Source organism: Nilaparvata lugens, chromosome 6 (assembly GCF_014356525.2).
Source record: "Nilaparvata lugens isolate BPH chromosome 6, ASM1435652v1, whole genome shotgun sequence".
NCBI classification, from domain to species: domain Eukaryota; kingdom Metazoa; phylum Arthropoda; class Insecta; order Hemiptera; family Delphacidae; genus Nilaparvata; species Nilaparvata lugens.
The window spans coordinates 17,350,571-17,372,590 of record NC_052509.1 but is presented as its reverse complement, the minus strand read 5'-3'; the positions used below and the strand labels follow the sequence as shown (position 1 = coordinate 17,372,590).

General features: G+C 34.0%; 1 protein-coding gene across 1 annotated transcript in view; it reads right to left on the bottom strand.

The window, feature by feature from the left end:
• LOC111055689 overlaps positions 1 to 13,382 on the bottom strand; it is a 143,887-nt gene extending 130,505 nt beyond the window's left edge. The window contains exon 1 of the mRNA XM_039430300.1: positions 12,806 to 13,382. Within this exon, the coding sequence (XP_039286234.1) occupies positions 12,806 to 13,043 (238 nt within the window). The 5' untranslated portion in view covers positions 13,044 to 13,382. The remainder of the gene's footprint in view (positions 1 to 12,805) is intronic.
• Positions 13,383 to 22,020: the final 8,638 nt, after the last annotated feature.

Here is a 22,020-nt window from a genome sequence, read left to right as displayed (position 1 = left end):
GCCAACTGAACATACCTACCAAATTTGAACGTTTTTGGTCCGGTAGATTTTTAGTTCTGCGAGTGAGTGAGTCAGTCAGTCAGTCAGTCAGTGAGTGAGTGCCATTTCGCTATATATATATATATATGTAGATAATAACTTTTTAAAACTCGAACACACTTTTCCTACATTACTTCGGATTGTTGAGTAGTTTCGCCCAGATTTGTCTCCACCTAGATTATCAAATCATCGATTCATAAAGATTTGTGAGAATAGATAAATAATGGTGGATATTATGTCAGTATGACAGAGTCGCCACATCCAGTATGCCCTAATATACCACGGTAAGGCTGTTACACACTCACACTAGACGCCACCTGTGAGTGTGTGTCGGCCGTATGTCAGTTTGACGTATTGCTGAGCATTTAAGGCGGCCAAGTGTGTGTAATGAAAGAGATAAGGCAGGCAGAGCAGCAGAAAAAGGTCAATGTTTCTTGTATTAGGTATTCGCTGGCTGGGCTGCTTTTAATAATCATCTTGTAACTGTTTTCTGTTAACTTGGGCTCGGTAAGTGAGAGAGTGAGTGAGTGAAAGGAGATGATTGAGAGGAGTGAGACAGAGAACAGAAGCTGAGCCGATAATAATGATATGCGTGCATAGTTTGAGCTATTATAAGTGATTTGCTGCCCCTTGCAGCGATTTAGGGCTGGCTCATAAATATTCAAATATCATTTAGTGGTAGGGCGACTCTTCAAATGAAGAAGTGCAAAACGAAGAAGGAGATGGAGAAGATGAGAAGGATTAAGAAGAAGGAGAAGAAAGCAAAGAAATGGAAGTAAAAGATCAACAAGAGAAAGAACAAGAAAATTAAGAAGAAAAGAAGATGAAAAAACTAATTGGTGGACGAGGGAGAGTAGAAGGATTAGTTGAAAAAAGTGGTATGAAATGAAATTTTCGTAATATTATCATCTTCCTTCGCAACATTTACCTTAGAATGAGGAGGGGAAGGAGGATGGACATTATCAAAAAAAAAAAAAATGGAGGAGGAAGAAAAAAATATATTTTGGTGTATGATGAATTATACAAAAGAAGGGAAAAATTAGATGTGATAACAAAACCTAGTATAATTATTATAGTGAAGTATGGTACTATAATTGAGAGAGGAGTAGCAATAGGAGAGGGTGCATGATAAACAGAACGAGGAGAAGGTACAGAGAAGGAGGAGGGGAGGAAGTAGGAAGTGGAAAAGGAGAAGGATGATGAGTAGCAGGAGGAGGAGCCGAGCAGGAGGAGAAGGAGGAGGATGTTTAAAGAAAGAAGGAGGAGGAGAAGGAGAAAAATATCAAGAAAATTATGAATAAGAAGAAGATAAAGAAGGGGAAGAAGAACAAGAAGAAAAGCAAACGAATGAGATATCACACCACTCCCTGACCTGTACAGTAAGTTATATTGTTATTTGGTATTGAGAGGGTTTCTTTGAAGAGGTGAGGCTAGACAGTTGGTATGAGATTGGATGGTGGAGGAGGGGGGAACTTAAGGTAAGCATGTGTGCTAATAGGGTCAGTTTAGCATAACATAGCATAGCATGGTCATCTTTCTGCCCGAGTCAATAGTCATACCGGAAACAGGTTAGTATGAAAATTTTTTTCCGCAACTTGACGCAGCTCTGCTCGCAAGTACAGTGAGTAGGAACCACTGGTTACCTCCTTATACGGGAAGCACTCAGGTATTCAGTATTCATTTCATAATGATGGAGGATGGAAGATCTGGCTGTTCTGTGGAGGAATGTGGTGGAAAATATTAGATGGAAATTTCAACAATTAATTTTCATTGAAAATGTTGGAGTTATTATCAAACGTGTAGAAATAAGAGAGACATTAAATTATGATGTGAAGGATGATATCCTATTGTGATAGGATGTGAAGGGGATCAATGGATATATTCTCTTCATGAAGATACCTTATAAAGATATTCATAATTTTTTTTCCATTATTTAAATACTTTTTTGCACATTCATATAGAGTTTTTCAACTTCAAATCTGGAGTTTCTTTCTTGTTCTGGGGTACAGAAGAATGAAGTTTTCTTATTTTAGGAAGATTTTTCTCATACGGAGAGTAAAAAGACAGTATTCTAATTGCTTTTATTGTATGAGTTTTGCAAAAAATAAATGTTTTAGTGCAGAATAATCTATTACCTTCTTCAGTTTACTTGTATGATTTGATAACTAACAATTGATTTGATAACTAATCCATCAGATAATTAGTTGAAGAGATAACATTGTTTTGATGTGGAAAATTGTGATGGAAAATTCAGTAAGGGAATATTATGAAAACCCACAACAATACAGAATATTGATGAAAAACTTCATAACATAAAATTTATCATAGTTGTTTCCTCCATCCAGTAAATCAAGTAAGATTCCTATAGAATAGATACAATATTTCAATAAAATTTGTTGAACACTTTCTTGTTCATTCATTCATAGCATCTATGGGGAATCATTACTCAAGAATAATATACATCAATACTTTTTAAAATATAAACCTACATGTGCATATTTTAAAAATGTTCATGTGGATTAATATATAATTTCCAACTCATTATACGGTTTCGTTCATAAACCATGATAAGGTTGATAGATTAGTTTTCATAGAAGGTCACCAGCTCAAAACACATACTCAGGTCTTACCTCAACGATATTTGCATGGCAAGCTAAACTATCAATATTGCCATTGCAAGTTCTCATCGAGGCCCTCGATTTCCCGATAATGAAGTGTTGTTGCTAGTAATACGAATTCACTTGAGACTGTCATCATACCTTATGAACAACATCAATGCTTCCCACTGTCATCCAGTGCTGACAATATGAAGTGAATGTCACTGTAGTGAATAGCGGCGCGGGTAGCCTTGCGGTCAATAACACCACTCACAATAGAACAGCCAATGGCCGGGAAAAACGAGAAGCGGAATATTTTCCGATCGGAACACAGAGTCAAATCTCAACTCAACCAATTACATCACTATTTTTTTAATTGTTTCGCTGATTTGTCCAATTTTTGAACCAATTCTGTTGCACGAGTCGAATTTTGCCGAAATTTTTTCGCCAGATTCGCACATATTGTTGCAAGAGTATTTTCTGGTAATTAACTACGTTCTGAAAGCCCTCAATCAAATTCAGGTGTTTGGGAACTGATCGGGAATTTAAAATGGTTGTTTAAACAAGAACATCATGTAGCTACGAAACTTAGTGACCATACTGGTTAGCTTCAACCTTTACTGACTTCACACAGTATTATTTTCAACAGAACAAACAATTAAAATATCACTAACGACATATTTAAACTATAGGCAAGGGACCTTTTTTGCAAGTCTTTAGTTTATGAGGTGCTGAAGCTGAATTTTGCTGGAATTGGAGAGGGGAAGCGTCATTGCAGAGGGTGTGATGAGAATAGACTATCTAGTATGCTAGAATAATTCTTGCATTGATTTATTTTCAATAAATCAAATTTGGAAAATTTCAATAATTAAGATAATATTAAAATATCACAGGAAGTCTCAGAATCGATTGAGTAGCCTCCTAAATATGAGCCAAGATTTGTGGCTATTATCAGGTTGAGCAGTGATGAAAATAATAATTGACATGGAAAATCAAAATTTGTTTGTATGCTTACACTATAGGCCTACATAAGATTTTCCTGATTAATGTTGAAGCAAACAAAACCATGGAGACATTCGCTTCATTGAACAGTCATGAAATCGGAACAAGTCAAAAATAATTCATATATTTGTGTCCCCTTGTGGCAACCCTAATTTCCCGAAGAGCATTGGAGGAGTTTGGGAATTCAATTCGATGAAGACTTGAAGACTAAAAAATGCATATCAAACTTTTATTTTCTAATGAACATTGGAAGCACTTCAGGTATTCAATTTGATCAAGACTAAACTAAACAATGCCTAACAAATCCTGCTGTAAATTTAAATTTTCTCTAAAAACAGTAGAAGGGGACAAAACTGTAAAAGTCGGCAACATGAAATACCGGGAAGCTCTAATAGTCGAGCAATTAGCGACAATTTGCAAAGTCAGAGTGTCCGGTAAATAACGGCATGGTCACGTTCGAAATTGACACTGACCTTTTTCTGTTAGTAACGTATCATCATCCGCCTTTACACGCTCATTTAACTTCTGGCGCGGTTAAACCATGGTTTTAGAATGGCTAATCAACAGTTAAACCCACCTTGGAGTCAATCAGCTAAACATGCAAATAATAGGCTATTCGAATGAAATTCAAAATTCCCGCCGTCGGCCATGCTTATGAATTCCAGTGTCGGGCAGCGAAAGTAATAAAATTGAAATGGAGATTTCCACCGGAGGAACTTGATTTGCTATTGACGGCAGGAATAAACTGGACACACTGTTACTTTCACTTAGCTCTAAATAAGGATGGAAATGATTTTCAATCAGAGATTGAAAATGTGAAAATATTGAGAGGCTTTGCTCACAAAATTCAATTATTGTTGAGCCAGATCAATACTAACTACAATATCCATATCTTTGACGGCAGATCAATATTATAGCACATTATGATTCGGTTGCACAAAAGTTTGTCAAATTTTAACGGTGATTGAATATTTCGAGAACCAATCAGAAAAGCCATTTTTCAAAGAAAGAGAGAGCATTCTCTGATTGGTCCTCGACCCTCCAGGCATTTAATCCCAATTGACATTCAACAGGCTTCTGTGTGACCGGGCCGAAGAATGGATTATAAATAAGTTTAGGACAAAAAAATGGAAATCAATTGTTGCCTATCAATGTTTATGCCTATATTGCATGAATAAGACTGATAAGTAGGAACAGCTGGAATTGATCAATGAAATTAAACAGAATGATGAATGTATATCACACCAATATTTAGTCTTATCATAAACCATATCACTTACATAGTGGATTCATGAATGAAGAGGATTCATTCATTCATTCTGATACTAACGTTCCATGTATAGTCTTATGAGTCAATACTATTCTCCTTATGAACGAATGTGCCTTATCAATGTAATTTCAAGTTTGCCTATCAACATAAAACTCATATAAATCTATTCATCATTGACGTTACGTATAATTCACCATTATTCACAAAGGTATTGTTCGTTGCAAAATTGTCATGAGAATCGCTGATTATTGTAAATGACTAGACAGTATGAGTTGAATCACCTTCTGATGTGAATAAGGTTCAGATCCATACTCGGAGATGGATTGCATTCATTTTACTGGTGATTCGAATACATCAATGAGTTGTTCAAAAGTAATGGGATGGTAGATTATGAATATATCATATCCTTCAATAATGTCAGGTTGATGAACATTGATGATGATCAGGGGGGGGGGTGATGTTTTTGTGCATCATCCTAAATGAAATGTATTTTCAATTGTCTCAGTATATAAATGAAATGTTTTAAAATTCATGGAAAAGATAATGTTTCTCTCAAAGTTTTAAATAAAATAATCCAATAAAAACCAGGAGTAAACTCAATCAAGACCATGACTAGAGCAGCCATGGCATACTGAAGTTGTACTTTATAAAAATCATCAGTCTAGTTGTAGATCTTGACTTACTCTCTTTCAATTCTACAATATTTCTCTCTTAAAATACGTCACAGTAAGCATCACCGTTTCATAAGAGTAATGAAAAACATATATCAAAATTATTATAATTAGAATTATTCTCATATAAAGTTATTGGCTTATCGTATGGCTTAGAGAATAAAGAACCATAATTAATTCCATGAGTCTCGATCCATCAAAGCACACTTAATTGGTTTGATAACACAATGTATGTTTAATTTCATCATAAATAAATATTATCAGTAAATAAATATTATTTTACAACTATTAAGAATAATGATATCTTTGTTTCTACATAACATGAGAATCATAATTATAGTAATACATAAATAAACCAATAGTGGGGAAAGTCTTAAAATATGTTTTGTATGATAGGCTATTGTTAATTCTTCGTTTATTATCAGTTAAATTCCACTGATATTATGAATATTTTCAAGTAGGGAAACGATCTATTTTGACCTTTCCTGTCCTGATCAGACTGTGCCCAAATGAAAAAGCATCTTCAGCATTCTCCAAAAATATTAATATTGTGACCTTACTGACTTTCCCTGTACAATCAATCAATCATTCTTGGAACGATAACATTGCACATAAACAGTTATCTCTTGACATATCAGAAATAGATGAAAAATGACGATTCAGTAAACATTACAGTCATGATATAAGTACAATAATCATTAATACTTTAATACACTCATAAGAGGGTAAGTCTTTTCAAATTGTACATTGTATTACTTCAACCTTACAAAGTAATTTACAAGGAAAAATTTGTTGGTACATCACAGCAAATACTTAAACCTTTTTTGTAACACAATTTGTTCAATAAGTCTATTATTTGAATTATTATTCAATCATTTTAATTGTCACCAGGTAACTTTTCAACCAACATCCAAGTTGAAGTTTCGTGCTATGAAAACCATAAATAATTATTATTAAACCAAAATCAGCCCGGGAATGACAAAAATAATGTTTGTATAGTAGCGCTCATCGAATTTCCATCTAGCTGTTTACCCGGTTGTCAATATTTGTAGTAGCAGAAGTATTCGGGGTGATTTACAGCATTTAATTGGGATTTTCGTTTAATAATAATTTTCCATTAACTAGCATTTGATCAAACGCAACTTCCAATTTATCTCAATCTGAAAACCACAAATAATAATGACTGAGTAGCCTATAAACATTACAAGTTATTGTGATAATTTGGTTGTATGGTATGAGATGTTGTGGTATTTCTCCATAATTGAAAGAATAAGACTTTGATATTGAATTATGAATTAATTTTCGATAAAAGTGGTATTGACAATATCAAAGTCTTATTCTTTCAAGTTATTGTGAATATTCTTTTCTCACATCGATTTTATATCTCCCAGTCCCTTTCCTGATATTCATGTATAGAAGGGTTAAGAGGGAGAGGAGGCCGGCTGCGCCCTAACTTCGCCCTCCAAGGTGAAATGAAGGTAGCCAATCAAGCAATCCTCATCAACTTACTCTAGGCCATTGACTGGGCCTACAGTAGTCTCTGAGGCGGATTACTACATTAATAATAAATGTTGTTAATGTTAATATGATTAACACCATCTAATTATTAGGAAAATACAATAATATTCAAATATTATAAATATGGAACTAAAATTCCGTCTTGAATCTTGAAAAGAAAAATGAAAGCCTTCAAAAACTAATAAAGTCAACCAAAAGCTAGTCCAAAGCTACAGTCGTCCTAAAAGCTGAACCCAATTCTCAACCGCCATCTAATTTTCAATTACTGCTGAAACAATGTGAGCACGGTGAGATAAAAAGACCATGGCTGATAAAAAGACAAACCACCCGAAAAAAATGGCACAATTGAATAAGCGTGTAGGCAGCGACAGTATGGGCAGAACGGCAGCGATAATTTGCAATTTATGACGGCGCATAGCTAATTGTCAGCAATGGCTGAATGGGAAGCATTGATGCTATTTATGGGGAATGCTGACAGTTTGTGGTGAATGTGAGTGTAGCGCTTAGCGCCAGCCGGCCAATCAGATTGGCCATTGGACCAATTGGGTCAACACACTCTCTGACCTTGACAATGAAAGCTCACACAGCTGCTGCTGCTGCTGCTGTCGGCCCTCCAACTCATCACCGTTCACTTCAAAATGTCAGCATGGGAAACATTGAATGAGGAATGATAGCAGTTTGGAGTTAACTTCGAAATGTCAGCCAAAATGTTGCAAGTGAAATATTGACTTTGATGATAGTTTGGAATTAATCTTACCATGAGACCCATCCGCAAAAATTCAGACATTATTCTTCATTTTCCTAACTTAATAATTCTAGATAAAAAAATTCTAGATAACTTAATAATTCGGAAATTAGGATTCCAAACCGTTATTCACCATTATTCCATTATCATTAAACATTGATAACAAATATTTTTGGTACGCATGTTATTATTAAAACACTTCACTTATATGGGCTACTTTATTCAAATTAATAAAAAAAGGGTACAACACAATAAAAAAGTTTTTAATAAAAGGGTACTAAGGAAAGAAAAAGGTTTTCATTCCGATAATTTTTTTTCAAATCCTTAGCAGTCAACTATTCTGTGATTTTTGAAACTAATATTTTGATTTTAGAAAGAGACTGAAATCCTTGTCTGGACCATATTAATCGAAAAAGGCCTCACAGCTTATAGTCAAATTTTGATTTGAGTTGAAGATAATTCAGTCCAGATCCTTGATAGCATCCAATCAGCTACCAAAATATTCCAACCGTATCAGTGATAGTTCAGTTACAAATTATCTTTCCTTAATCATCACAATAAAAACGAAATTAATTGGTGGTATTGAAAAAACATAATAAATAATTGATTGATATCTTGAAAAACTGACGCGCAGACGACCTTGTCAAATTTATTGACCTATTGTGTATGACCTATGCCACAACGCTCGTGGGCGTAAAATTTCATTTTTAATAGCATTTTTCACTAGCTTCTATTGGGCTCCGATTTCAAGTTCAGTTTGTTTTTAGAAAGTCACTTGTAATTTTCAAAGAACCACTTCAACATATCAATTACTTATACTAGAAATTTTTCATAATATATATTAATATATCATATAATTTTCATATAATATATGGATGGATAATTAACGTTTGATTCTCCCGATCACTTATTGTATTTTTGGTTTAATATTATCCTTTTGATTCTTACTTACTATAAAGTAGCAAGTATATTTTATTTAAAATTTAATTTAGTTTAATGATTTGAAGTTTTTGAGTTTTTTTTTTTTTTCCAATTTCCATTAACCCTATACCGTACCCTATTAATCATCCTTAGACCATCTAATACCCCATACTCCTTTTTAAATTCCTAAACTCCCAGTTCCATGAAGAAAAAATTTTCCTTAGTATTATTGATAAAGTTATCATTCTATCCATGTATTTTATTACTTGTAGGCACCTGCTAATCTTTTAGGTTTAGCGGGACCAATTTTGTAAAGCATTTTACTGAATAAAATGATTAATTGATTGATTGACTAGAATGACAAACATACCAATATTATTATACCATGAATATGAATTACATACACAAAATTAATGAATCATAACTCACTCCGAAGTTTTCTCAGAATGTGTGCAAGCTACTGAGTTCTAAAACGTTTGGATGAATAATACCTGTTATCGTGACTCCCATAAGTCAAATGAAGAATAAGAAACTTACTTTAGTATTTCATTATCATTTTATAGATTGTCATTATCAACTAAGCTATTAAGCATTATTTATTGAGATATTAAAGCGTATTCTATCAATTTTATCTATAAAAAATCTGCACATAGTACCAATGAAAAATTCATTCCAATTCCTTTAGAGACAGAAAAATAACAAATGAGTAAAAGTGGACTCGTACAAGGAAACGTAGAAGAAAGAAGAACAAGTAGAGACAAAGCTGAAGAAGGAGGAAAAGAGAAGAGGATGAATAACGAGAACATAAAGTTAGCGCCAATCTATAAGCAACACCACGACGTCTGAATCTAAATTAGAATCGGAATTCAATTCGCAGATATTGTTTGATGAATGTAGATGAACAGATAAATAGAATTTCGAATTAAGATGTATCATTGACAATGTTTGAATTTGAAATTAAATTAGAGGTGAGAGAAAGAGAGAATGAACTGTAGTAGAAACGTATAGTAACAATATTAATGTGTGTGAGAGAAAAGAGAATGGATTAGATTATAGGGAAGTTGAAGTGGATTGGAGAGAGATGAAAGAGAGAGAATAAATGGATTGAGAAGGGAGAATAAATCTTCACGATTCCAGCTATACCCCTGCCGAAATAAATATCCCCTACGTTCCTCCTATGAATAATATTATTTGTCTTACCCATCCAAGTTTCAGTTTTTCTTTCTCATATGCAAAAATCGTTCATGAATATTCAAACCGAACCTGTAATTTATTACAGTCGCCTATTTATGACGGCAGAGTTCAGTCTACAGTGGGACACACCGTATTCGAAAAAGCAACTTTTTACGCCTTTTCAAAGTTCAAACTCAGATTCAAAATTCTCTATTAGATTCATTTAAAACTTCCAGCATCGATTGAATGGTGAGTATAGTGATGCTATTTATACGGAATTCTGACAGTCTTAAGTAAATATCACTATTGTTCCTCATATTATTCCCTCATTACTCTTATATTCAAAGTAAAGTAGCTTAACAGATATTTGAAAGTGATCTTTAAAGTTGAAAAAATGATATCTTCATTTTCTAGTTTTCCTGAGAACAGTCTTTGGCTGCATTAGTCCTTGTACGACTGTTTAGTGTGTAGCACCTGCCAATGTAAATGAAATATTCTATCGTTTATTCAATATTCGTGATAATATTATAAGTCACGTGTTTATTATAGCGAGAATCATATTTGAATATCAGTATTCAATATGAATAACATCACTTCTTCTAATTCAAAGAATGCTGACAGTTAAAATTTGATCCCACTATCAATATAGATTACATTAGAAAGTAGAGTGGAAGCTGAAGCTGATGGAAGCGCAATTCCGTTATTTCAATGAGAAAAATTGAATCAATCCATTATGATTGGAACTTGGATTAAATATAACTTGAAAACTTTCAAAAATGCTATACTTTGAATGGAAAAAATGTATTAATTAACTGATGAACAATTTATTTATTTGCGTGGAAACAATATCTATACGTCTGTATATGAATATTCAGATAAGGAATGAATAATTTTTAAAGATTTTCATCAAACATTTTCAAGACTTTCTTCTACAAAACAATGTCAGTTTTTATGGGAAATATTCCTAGAGAATGTAAGGAAATGTTTTTATTCCAAATCGGATTAAATTTTGGAAATGATTTATAACGAACGAATAATAATAGCTCATTACCAGTGAACCGTTCAAAAACTGACAGGAATGCATAAATAAATAGGTCTACTCGAAAGAGGTTCTTATTGTTATCAAATCGATCCCACTGATTGAATTATATCAAAAAGTGGAGCTACTATTGAACAATTTCCCAGCTACCGGTAGCAATACACAGAATTGACTACAATAACTTATTGTCTATTGTACAAAAAATGCTAATAAATTGAGCTCATTAATTCCAAGTAATTGGTGAGCCAATTTATATTATTTCATTATGTGACTTTTAAAAACCATCGCAGTTGAAAATTATGGGAAAATGCGTTTTCCGGTTGGATAGTTCAACTTGTGGATCGTTTGAACCGTAGTAGTAATAATTAATTGATAATATTTTTATTCATTATCATTAAGGTTTATATTCAATATTTCTATTCATTATCATTATGGCTTTCATTCAATATTCCTTCCATGGAATCTGTACAAATTTTCAGAGTATTATAGATAATGAAAGAAATTAATCACAATAGTTCTTTTCATTTATTATTTTCATGTTATTTGGAGATTAATATTGATATATGTTTTTCTTCATTCAATAACAATAAATACATAACATTGAGATTTTTCAAACTCGCATGTATGAAAATATCTGAATTAGTTTGAACGATGGGTGGAATTCAATATCATTTTTAATATTTTAGTCCAATTAAAGAGCAAAATTATTACATTATTCTAGTATTAAATTATCAATGAATTGATGTCTGGCAATCGTATGAAAATGCATTGTAAATATTTGATGCAGAAACAGAAATGATGATTAGATTGCTAGATGTGATGGGATATATAAAGAGATTTGAAGTTGTGTAATGGGATACCCGTGCATATCACAGAGCACAGACTGCTATTTTATGACTGTCGAGAAAAAACAAGTTTTCCTCTATCTAATTTTCCTGCTCCCTGATCTTTTTAAATCAATTTTACAGTTTTGTAGCATGAATTGCTTATTCCCATCGGGATTTCTTCAACGTGTTTATCTTCTGCAGACTATTTACAGATCCAACTATCTCAAATTACTATACTATATTCTTTACTATAGACTCTATGAAATGAAGATTACACATTTCGTTTTTACAGATTACTATAGATTTCACATTTTTCATTGTAATCAATATATTTACTTTTCCATTCATATCATCGTTGAAATCTTCCCCCCCCCCCACCACCACCTATTTCGTTACTTCGTTCTCCCGAGCCTTAATGAGGAAGAAGCAGTTCCATTGGGAATAATTGAAATTGATAATGGTATACGTTACAGAGATAGAGTGGGAATTGCGCTTTAAAAAAGAACTATTTCCTCCCTGCACACGGAAAAATCATCCACGCAGGGAGTATATTCCTTATATTATTGTTACACTATTATTCTGTAAATATGTTTTGATGAATGAATTTGAATTGTGTACTCTTGAACTATAGTGATCAGTAGTGACACATAATTATCGATCTCATACAATGTAAAAAAATGAAAATTTCCAATTTTGATAATAAAGGTTATTGGCATGCAAAATTGAAAGACAACAGAGAAACCTTCACTCGTCCTAGATTGGAAGTGCCCTAATTAGGCTTCCATTCTGATACAAAAATATATAGCAAACAGTTTAAGAGCTATCCTGATTGAACTGAAATTCCAATTCATTTTTTGGAAGAATCAATTAATGAATATCTAATAAGGTAGAATACAAATCTAGAAAGAATTTTTCAAGACGGTAAGTAATTAACATTTGAAAACAAATATTCAATAAACATTTCAAAAAGGGATAAAATATAAATTTTTTGGTAAAAACTCACATTTTTTATTGGAAGCATCCCCATTCTGTTTTGGTGTGGAAGAAGACACCGGCGTGGAAGAATGTGTCAGAGGAAAGCTAGTGACACCTCGCCGACTTGGTGGTGACTTTTCACCGAAATTGGTGAAAATGCCCAGACGTGCGGTCCACAGGACACCAAGCAACCCCAACAGCAAAAGTATCGCGAACCCGGCCACCAAACATGCTAGACGCTGACCGCTAGTCACTCGCGAAGTCATGATTCTACCTAATAATTAGCGTAAAACACAAAAATTAACTCGAAAAACCATCAGCTACCAAACATTTTTCACGTAAAAACACGGGGGACCTGTGGAACTTCGTGAAAAAATATTCCGAAAACTTTTTTCGAAAATCAACGGAAGATAACTGAGAACTATTGTTCTATTTACGTAATATATTTCAAAAATTTTCGTGAAAAATCTCGTCGCGTTTTTCGGGAACACGCCAGAGAGTTGGTGAGATGACAGACGCCGACACCTCGAGACGTTCTCTTCTCTCTCTCTCTCTCTCAGCTCTGCTCTCCTACTCTACGACCACTCAGAACGAGAGCCCAGACCCGACTGACGGATTTCGCGCGCCGGCCGCCGGTTCCTCTTTTCCAAAGCTAGTTACTAATTGAGCCGCTAGAGGCGCTAGTTCACATATGTAGACGAACTCGCGTGGTGATGTCTATTTTGAAACTATAGCACTATAGCACTTAAACACGCGACTATTGTGTTGACAATAATAATTATAAGTTCCAGGTTTGACATTTGGCTAAAATGTGTATTATATAAATTCTGTATGTATTTGAATATTAATTGTTATAGCCTATATGTTAGAAGTTCAACTATTTATATGTCTTTATCAAACTTCATTCAGACCTATGTTGACTTGACACTTGAGCAAAAAATATAATGAATGCCTGCCACAGAAATTAAATAGATATTGTAAGTAGAATGAAATTTTAGAATATTTCTTGACTTTGAATGTGGACTGACCCAAAATTTGGTGAAGAGCACCTGAATGTAATAGATTATCTTTCTTGTTTCAATGACATCAAGTCCATGGAAAGAGAAAGATGAAGATTCAATCTCTAGGATTTTACTACAATTATCTGAATGGAATGATCTTCCTGATGGGGCTAATGGAAAATTAATGTATTCATGGAAAAACTCTAGATTCTCAAATGGATATGGGTTGTGATCCAAAACATTCAAAAAACTTAATAACGAAAATTACCTCAATATGAATAAAGAACTTTGACGTAGAAGATTTTGTAGTAATGGACTTCACCTTGTCACAATGAGCTTTTTTCTCTCTTCCAAAAATAGGATGTTATAATTTTGTCACAAGGAGCTTACATAAGTCTAAAACTTGATGCTCTAAAGGTTTCACTCTCAAGAAACCTCCAAAAATGTTATTGTTTCGTTATAAAAACATATAGTCCCAATTCTATACTTATTTGTAGGGTGGATAAGTTTAGGGTTGAAATTCTAGGTTGATAAAGCATTTCAGTGGATAAGCTGTTGAAGTCTGCATCTATTGTGCAACTATTGCCAATTCATGAAATATTTTTGTACAGCTGCATTGAATTGGAGGAATAGTTGAAACAGTACAATTTCTCTTTTGCGTAAACTCTCATGGATCGATCATTATGAAAGTCTTAGGTTTCCAAAACCGTCCATTATGCTACTATCATAGCATGTTACTATGTTAGGTATCAGGTTAAATGTTACTTAAAAATTTTAAATTTTTGGAGAGGGAGATATTATAATGATTCAATCGATAGGATTCTGCGTTGAATAGCATAAAAACAAAACCAATCTCAGGAAGGGTTTCTAAAATAATAATACCTTCTTTGGTGCTGAATTGTAGAGGGGGGAAGAGTGTCATTGGCCACATGGGCTTGAGGTGGACACCGCTGCAAATATAGATTCGATCTTTTACATCAATGTGTATGAGGGATAATATTATGCCAATAAAAGAAACTTCATAGTATATTATTCATTCTCTGAATCACATATAGACTAAAATTTCCTTGAAATTACATTGTAGAAGTGAATTTTATGGATTTGTAAACTGTGATTTGCATTGGGAAGTTGTTCACAGGTAATGAACGTAGCAAATTTTGCTAAAAAATCACCAACCTCGAGTATGTGATGTTTTATTCAGCTTGATCATTCTTACATTCCCTGGTGGAAAATTAGGAAATTATTAGCGAAAAAGTCAACCCTTGATGAAAACCTCATGGTAATAATATTATGCTAGGAAATAAAAGAATAGATAATGAATAAATTAGTGGATCAACGGTTACACGTAATTTTTATGAAATAGAACTGCAACTCGTGAATCGAGTTACAACAGTCTGTGAAACATTTCTTGGAAATAGAAAGACAGGATAATACAATTGAGAAAGTTTGATTGCTGTTATCGAGAAAGTCCACCCTTGTTCGAAGAGAATAAATCTGTTCTAAAGTTCAGAAAACTGTCAACTATGCAGTCACATGAATTCTCGATAAATCACCACTTGTTGTTATAGCACATATCAATTTTCCAAATTTTTCTTAGGAAAGTTGAATCATGTGCATGAGGAAAGATCATTTTTGCAAGTAAATAAGGAAAACTGAAGAATGAAAATGATAACATCGCACTCATATTCCGCTCATAATGATTCACTCATGAAGATGCATTCATGATGGTAATGAACCATAAAGTCTTAAAATCTTCAAAAATAATTAAATATCAATAAACCATTGAATGTTTATTAGGTTACAAATTATAAATGAGTCTGTGTCATTATCTATTGTATAATACTATATAGCTGTACAGCAATCATAATTATTTTGAAACTTTTCAAGAGTGAGAGAGGTCTTTAGACAATTAAAATAAATATATTTTCTAGTCTCAAAGCATTGACTCATATAACAATCAGGACTTTTAGTTCTTCCCTAAAAATAGGAATGATTTTGTGTTTATGGGGAAATTAAAACTAAGGGAAAAGAAATTTGAATTGATCTTTAGAAAAGATAAAACAGTTTTGAAAGTTTAGTTCACCTTTTCAAGTGGATTAATAAGGTAGATTAAATATTCTTTAGTCATTTAATATTATAATACGGCATTCAAAAGCTTGTGAGATCTTAAATTTGATAACTTTTCAATTAGGAACCAAGAAAGAAAAATAAAATTAAGTCCAGAGACCAAAACAACAGAGCTTTTCCTTGTCGGATGATGTTTTCCCATTCCTGTGGCCAGAAAGAATGTTATGTAAATATTCGTTCTAGTCCGGTGATAAATTGGATACATCATTGAAGTAGAGCTCATTGAGTTGGTGCTCAATGCTGAGCACTGATTTAAAATTTATATTTGTTGCTGGCAATGAGAGTCGAGGAATAAAAGAGGACCAGGGATGCAGATGTCGAAGTTGTGAATGTTTGTGTCTTATGTGATGGTGGGAGCATGGCTGGGAAAATCTTTCAGAAGGATGGAAAAACCGACAGAGCATTAAGCGAAGCGTTTTAAGACTCATATTCCACAAATCAAGAGAATTAACAGAGACGTTTCTGTTTCAGGGTCCATAGAATTTTTTTGAAGGTACTGAATTGAGTGTCAATTAATTTATTTTTATTTTTTTGGTTGGTCCTTATTTTATGTGACAGCTATTAGGCTGCTTGTGATCGCACTTGCAAATAATGTGGGGAGTTGAGATGTATTGTGAATTATATGCAATCATGAGTTTTCAACGTTTAGAAAGCCCAGTCTGAGAATTTTTAGTTCATAAGAGTGATCGTCGCAGAGTAGAATAGAAAAGAATTACTGCCTTTATTTTCCACCTAGGACGGCGAAGTTAGGGCGCATTCGGCCTCCTCTCACATTCAGTGTAAGTATAAAGTACAGACTACGTCAGTGATGAGCTGCATTTGCATAAAGTATAGAAGAAATAACTAGAAATAAAGATGGTAGGCTACTTTAAGCTGAACTGAGTGGAAATAATAAGTGTGATGTTCTCGTTCTTCTAGAGACACAGGGGTCTTTCTCGGCATAGACTAAAGATTAAAGGCTTGAAACTGGTTCTGGAAAAACCAAATGATAAATATGGAAGAGCAATATTCATAAAAAATACTCTCAGCTAAACTGGCATGCGATGATGGTGTGGAAATTTTGTTAATCGAACTGCAATTATGTACAGTTGCTTCAGTCAGTTCATAATTCACCTGCTATCACATTCGGTTTCAAAAGCCATTGAACTATTCCAATTCTGATACTCGTTTTTTTGAGAGACTTTATTTGTCATACCCTGGGAATGCGATGAAACAAATGAGGACGACCAAAGACTGAAACTCTAGGCTGAGCGTTCAACCCTTAGTCTCATACGATGCAGACGAGGATACAACCCAGTTGATAGTTTCGCAAGTGAAAAAATTACATAACAAGTCACAAAGATAATAAATTGAAGACCCGATTCCAAGGACAAAACACAGATCAATCACCTTTTGTACAGCATTAGTGATTTTACCCAGCTTTACACGATTCAGGCGACGATTGAATTTCAAGAAAGCTGATGGATGCAGAGATCGAGTTAGTTAGTCATCAATTTATTGATGCTGGATCTTATGAGTTCACAAACCTAGTGCAAGGAATATCGGTAAACCACAGGTGCCGCTCCAGAAAGTTCACAAGCTAACAAGGGATTATACTCTGGTCGGCTTTGTGGGATGTATGATGCAGAATAGACGGTTTTTTGTGGTGGTTGGCAATAAGAAAAACCATTGGCAAGTGCAGCTTGACGCGAAATGGCTCTACACAAGGAAGTATCCCAGCTCCCCTCCTATTCAATATATCCACCAACGACCAGCCAACCTCATACGTTTCAGGAGGTGGAGGACAGACTTAACCAGGCGCCAAGTGAGCTTGTTCTACGAAAAGAACTCATTGAAACACCTATCCCCAATAAATCCGAAGTGTATGCTTTTCACCTTAAGGATAGACAGGCTCACAAGAATCTGAAGGTTGTGTGGAGAGGCAAAGAAATGAAGCACTGTGACTTACCAAAGTACTTTATAGTCAGACTTGATAGAGTGCTTACATTCGAGCATCAACACAAAACAAAAAGTTTCTGCAAGGAACAACATTTTTAGAAAACTCACTGGAATATCTTGGGGCGTACATGGTACATCCACAACATGTGCTGTGCACTTTAGGTCTGGCTCCTAGCTTTTCAGCAGCAGAATATGCAACATCAGTATGAACAGGTTGAAATTGCACTGAATGAATGTGCACGATTGATACCAGGTTGTTTAAAACTAACGCCAGTTAATGAGATCCATCCCATAATTTTATTGGAACTGGTCTATCTGAAATTCGAAGGGAGATAGCTGCTCAAAGTGAGAGAGAAAACAGAAAAATTACCAAAGACACCCACTAATTGCCTATATGAGCACCAAGAACACTCTTGGAGACTGGAATCCCGGCCCTCCTTTAAAAAGCTACACATAAGCTGATAATATCGCCAGAAGCTCAGAAACTCGCGTTATGGGAAAGATCCAATTGTGAAGCTCGACGAGGAATGAGTTGACGAATTTCAGTTGCCATACGCAACGTGGAAATCCTTGAATAGACTTCGAACAGTGGAAACCATGAATGTAAATCTGAACATGTGCAATGGGCCTACAGTGAGGATGAGGAATGCAAGTGCCGAATGTTGCTAAGTTATGATCACCTCTTGACATAATTATATAAATAACCATAGTCATATAGTTACTGTAGTCCTAACATGAGAATAAATTGTATTATAGATGGCCTCATTCTAACAAAGAACAAAGTAGTTTCTTTGGAAAATTTTTGGAAGAATATTTGATATGGTGACTCCAGGCACAAAAGAAGAAGAATACAGCAGAGTACAATTTTCAAACTAGGTGAGAATATGAATAATTCTCGAACTAGTAGTTTCATGTCCCATGTTTTATGTGATGAATATTTCAAGTATAAAGCTGTATCCTGTGAATCCTGTAATCAAATTGGACCAAATAAAAAGGAATCAATTCGAATTTATTATCATCACAAAAATGTATACAAATCATGTTTTACAAAACACTCAATATGAAGAAAAACAGTAAGTTATCAGAAATAACGAGAAAATACACGATTCTGACGGTGATATTCATTTGTAAAGTACTCATTTATTTTTAAACTATGAAAAATTCCAACTATTTCTCTTGCTTGTAGGGTGTGTGCACACAAAGAGCGGTCAGTGGTCAACGATCAGAGCGGTAGATGTACGAAATCTACCTCGAAATCTAATATCTCGTATATAAATCATAAATCATATTAGTGGATACTGTCAGAGTATTGCATTCCAAGAATAGAGAAATATACATCAGTCTGAGTTCCATTGAGTTATTGAATCAATTACATTTTTATTAATCGATGCAATGTGGAAAGACAATTTAAATAAATAGAGGCATGAAATTTGTTAGAAAATTCATGCAAGTTGAAGAGAATACTAGATAGTGAAGTTTCACCGATATTTTATTTTACAATAATTTTATTATACAGTCCATATTCTTAAACACCCACTAGTGAGGCAACACCCGTCCAATGAGAGAACAATCTTTGAGAGAACAAAGATCTCTGAGAGAGCAATCTTTCTAAGTGTTAATTTAGTGCCATCTGAAGTTTCTTGACTTCTTTTGTTTTAAACAGCAGACTTTTGAGCTCTTTTCAAGCCTACATTTTTGTTCATGAAGACCACCACTGACATTTCCGATTTGACTGCAAAACTCCCTTATCTTGGGAGAAAATCATTGAATCTTAATCGAACCAAATTTACTCAACACTATTATTAAGTTCAGTAATTTTCCCAGCTGCGTATTAAACTTTCAAAATCCATAATATTATTGTCACAAGAACCAAACTAGACTATTAAACTGAAAACAATAAATTCACAAAGGAACACATTCCAAACCCACAGACAAACTCTTAACACTTTCAACACCTCTAGCGTCCAACTTCGACAAAGAAAGAAAGTTTGTTTCTATTTCAATTGCCTATATTCAACCTTCAAGAGACTCTGGAATACATATCTAATCTTTATTGTAATTTTGGTTCTGTTGACGATATCAGTGAGAGAGGGTAGATGGTCTGGTGAAAGAAATATTGTTATGGTTGAAATGCAGCAGATTCATCGAGTCCCCTGGATTGGAGAACTCACTCAAAATGCCACTGATATTCTGCCACCTGTTCTATTGAATGCTGTTGAAAGTCAAGAGAAATAGTTCAAATTACATTGAGTTAATTGAATGCATTTTAATCCAGCTGACACCTTATTTGTCATTATCAAATAATAATTATAATAACAAATTTTCTTATGATAAATCACTACAGATTCTTATGCACATTCAATGTTAGTCCCGGTTACACTAAAGCTGGTTATAATTTAAATTGTGATTAATTTCACGAGAATCAATCAGAGGCTTTTCCGAGAAGATGGCTTCTCTTATTGGTTCTCGTGAAATTAATCGCACGATTAAAATTTTAGCGGCTTTTGTGCAACCGTCACTTATCCTTTTAAATGCTCAGATCCTCAATGATGAAGAAGATAGACAATTTCATTGGTCAACGATCTAGTTTTTTCAATGGTACAAACTACAAAGAATATGTGTTGGAAATTTGAAGCTGAATAATGAAAGTATTCGTGAGTTATCGTCGAGCATACAAGCCCTCAAAACCATAAATAGCCGACTTTGGTCAAAATTAGAAACTCGCTCATACTGATTATTTTCATAGGCGTTTCTATGTAAATCATTAGTTTTTAGCCATCATCATAAATAGAGGAATAATGTCTAGATGGAATAGACAATCAGAACCCCTATTTTGATTCTCCAAATTTTAAGAAACACATTGACTGCCATGTGTATCATATCTGAGGACAAGCAACTTTCCAATCCAGCCGTGTGCATCATATTTGATCACATGCAATGGTTCAGTTCTCTGCCTTGTGCATCACAGAGAAGCACAGCTGGGTGCTATTTACAGTTGTGACGTTCAGTACTGGCCTGTAGCAAAATAATTCTACTCTTGGTTTAGTTGGCAGACCTGTGATTTCTGTAAACAAGACTCTTGAAATATACAGTATTCCTAACCTGAAATTTCTAATGTGTAGTTCACTTGATGTGGTTGAAGATGCTAAAACGTTTGTGTTAGACCTATTGAGTGCTATTATGTTTTGTTCATAGTTTATTGAGGCTAATAAATATATTTTGAAATTAATCAAAAAGAGGTTGAAGAATTTCTTGCTGCTTCTTCATCTGATGATGAGTATTTAGAACAATTTGATGATAGTGATTTTCATCCAACCTACAATAACTCTGACAGTGACTCAAGTGACATTATTTTCGAAAAAACGCAGTGTCCTTAAAACGAAGGCGTTTGAATGAATCTATTTCTTCGTTTGATGAAAGTGACAGAAATGTAAGTAACATAAATGACCAAAATGCTCCAATCCCAGATGTGATAGATAATAATGATGGTGTTCGTGATCCTGATTTCAACATAATGTGGTCTGATGTGGAAGGAAATCTGACTGAATTCATATTTGATGATATTTGTGGGGTAACCAATGAATTCCTAGACTCCTGCAATCCCGAAGTTGATCCAGCTAACATTTTTCTTCAGCTAATTGATGATGATCTGTTAAATTTTATTGTTGAAGAAACGAACAGGAAAGCAGACCAGGAAATAGTTCATGGTATTACAACTGAAATATTAGGCCCTTCAGCCAGACTTACATTATGGAACGATATTGATGTGTGTGATTTGAGAAAGTTTCTTGGACTAATTATTTGGATGGGACTGGATAGGAAACCAGAAATTTCCAATTACTGGTCTAAAAATGTTTTGTATTCGAATAAAATTTCTCAAGTTATGTCTAGAAATAAGTTTGAGCTAATTCTAATTTTGCTACATTTCTGCAATAATGATGACAGAGATGAGAATGATAAGTTGTATAAAATGAGAAAATTAGTTGATAGGTTGAATGAAAATTCTCAAAAAGCATTTACCCCATCAGCAGATGTCTGTATTGATGAGACCATGGTCCCTTTTCGTGGACGCTTGCATTTTCGACAATATGTGCCAGGGAAAAGATTCAAATATGGTGTCAAATTATATAAAGTGTATGCAGCTGGGGGATACACTTGGAATTTGAAGGTTTATGCA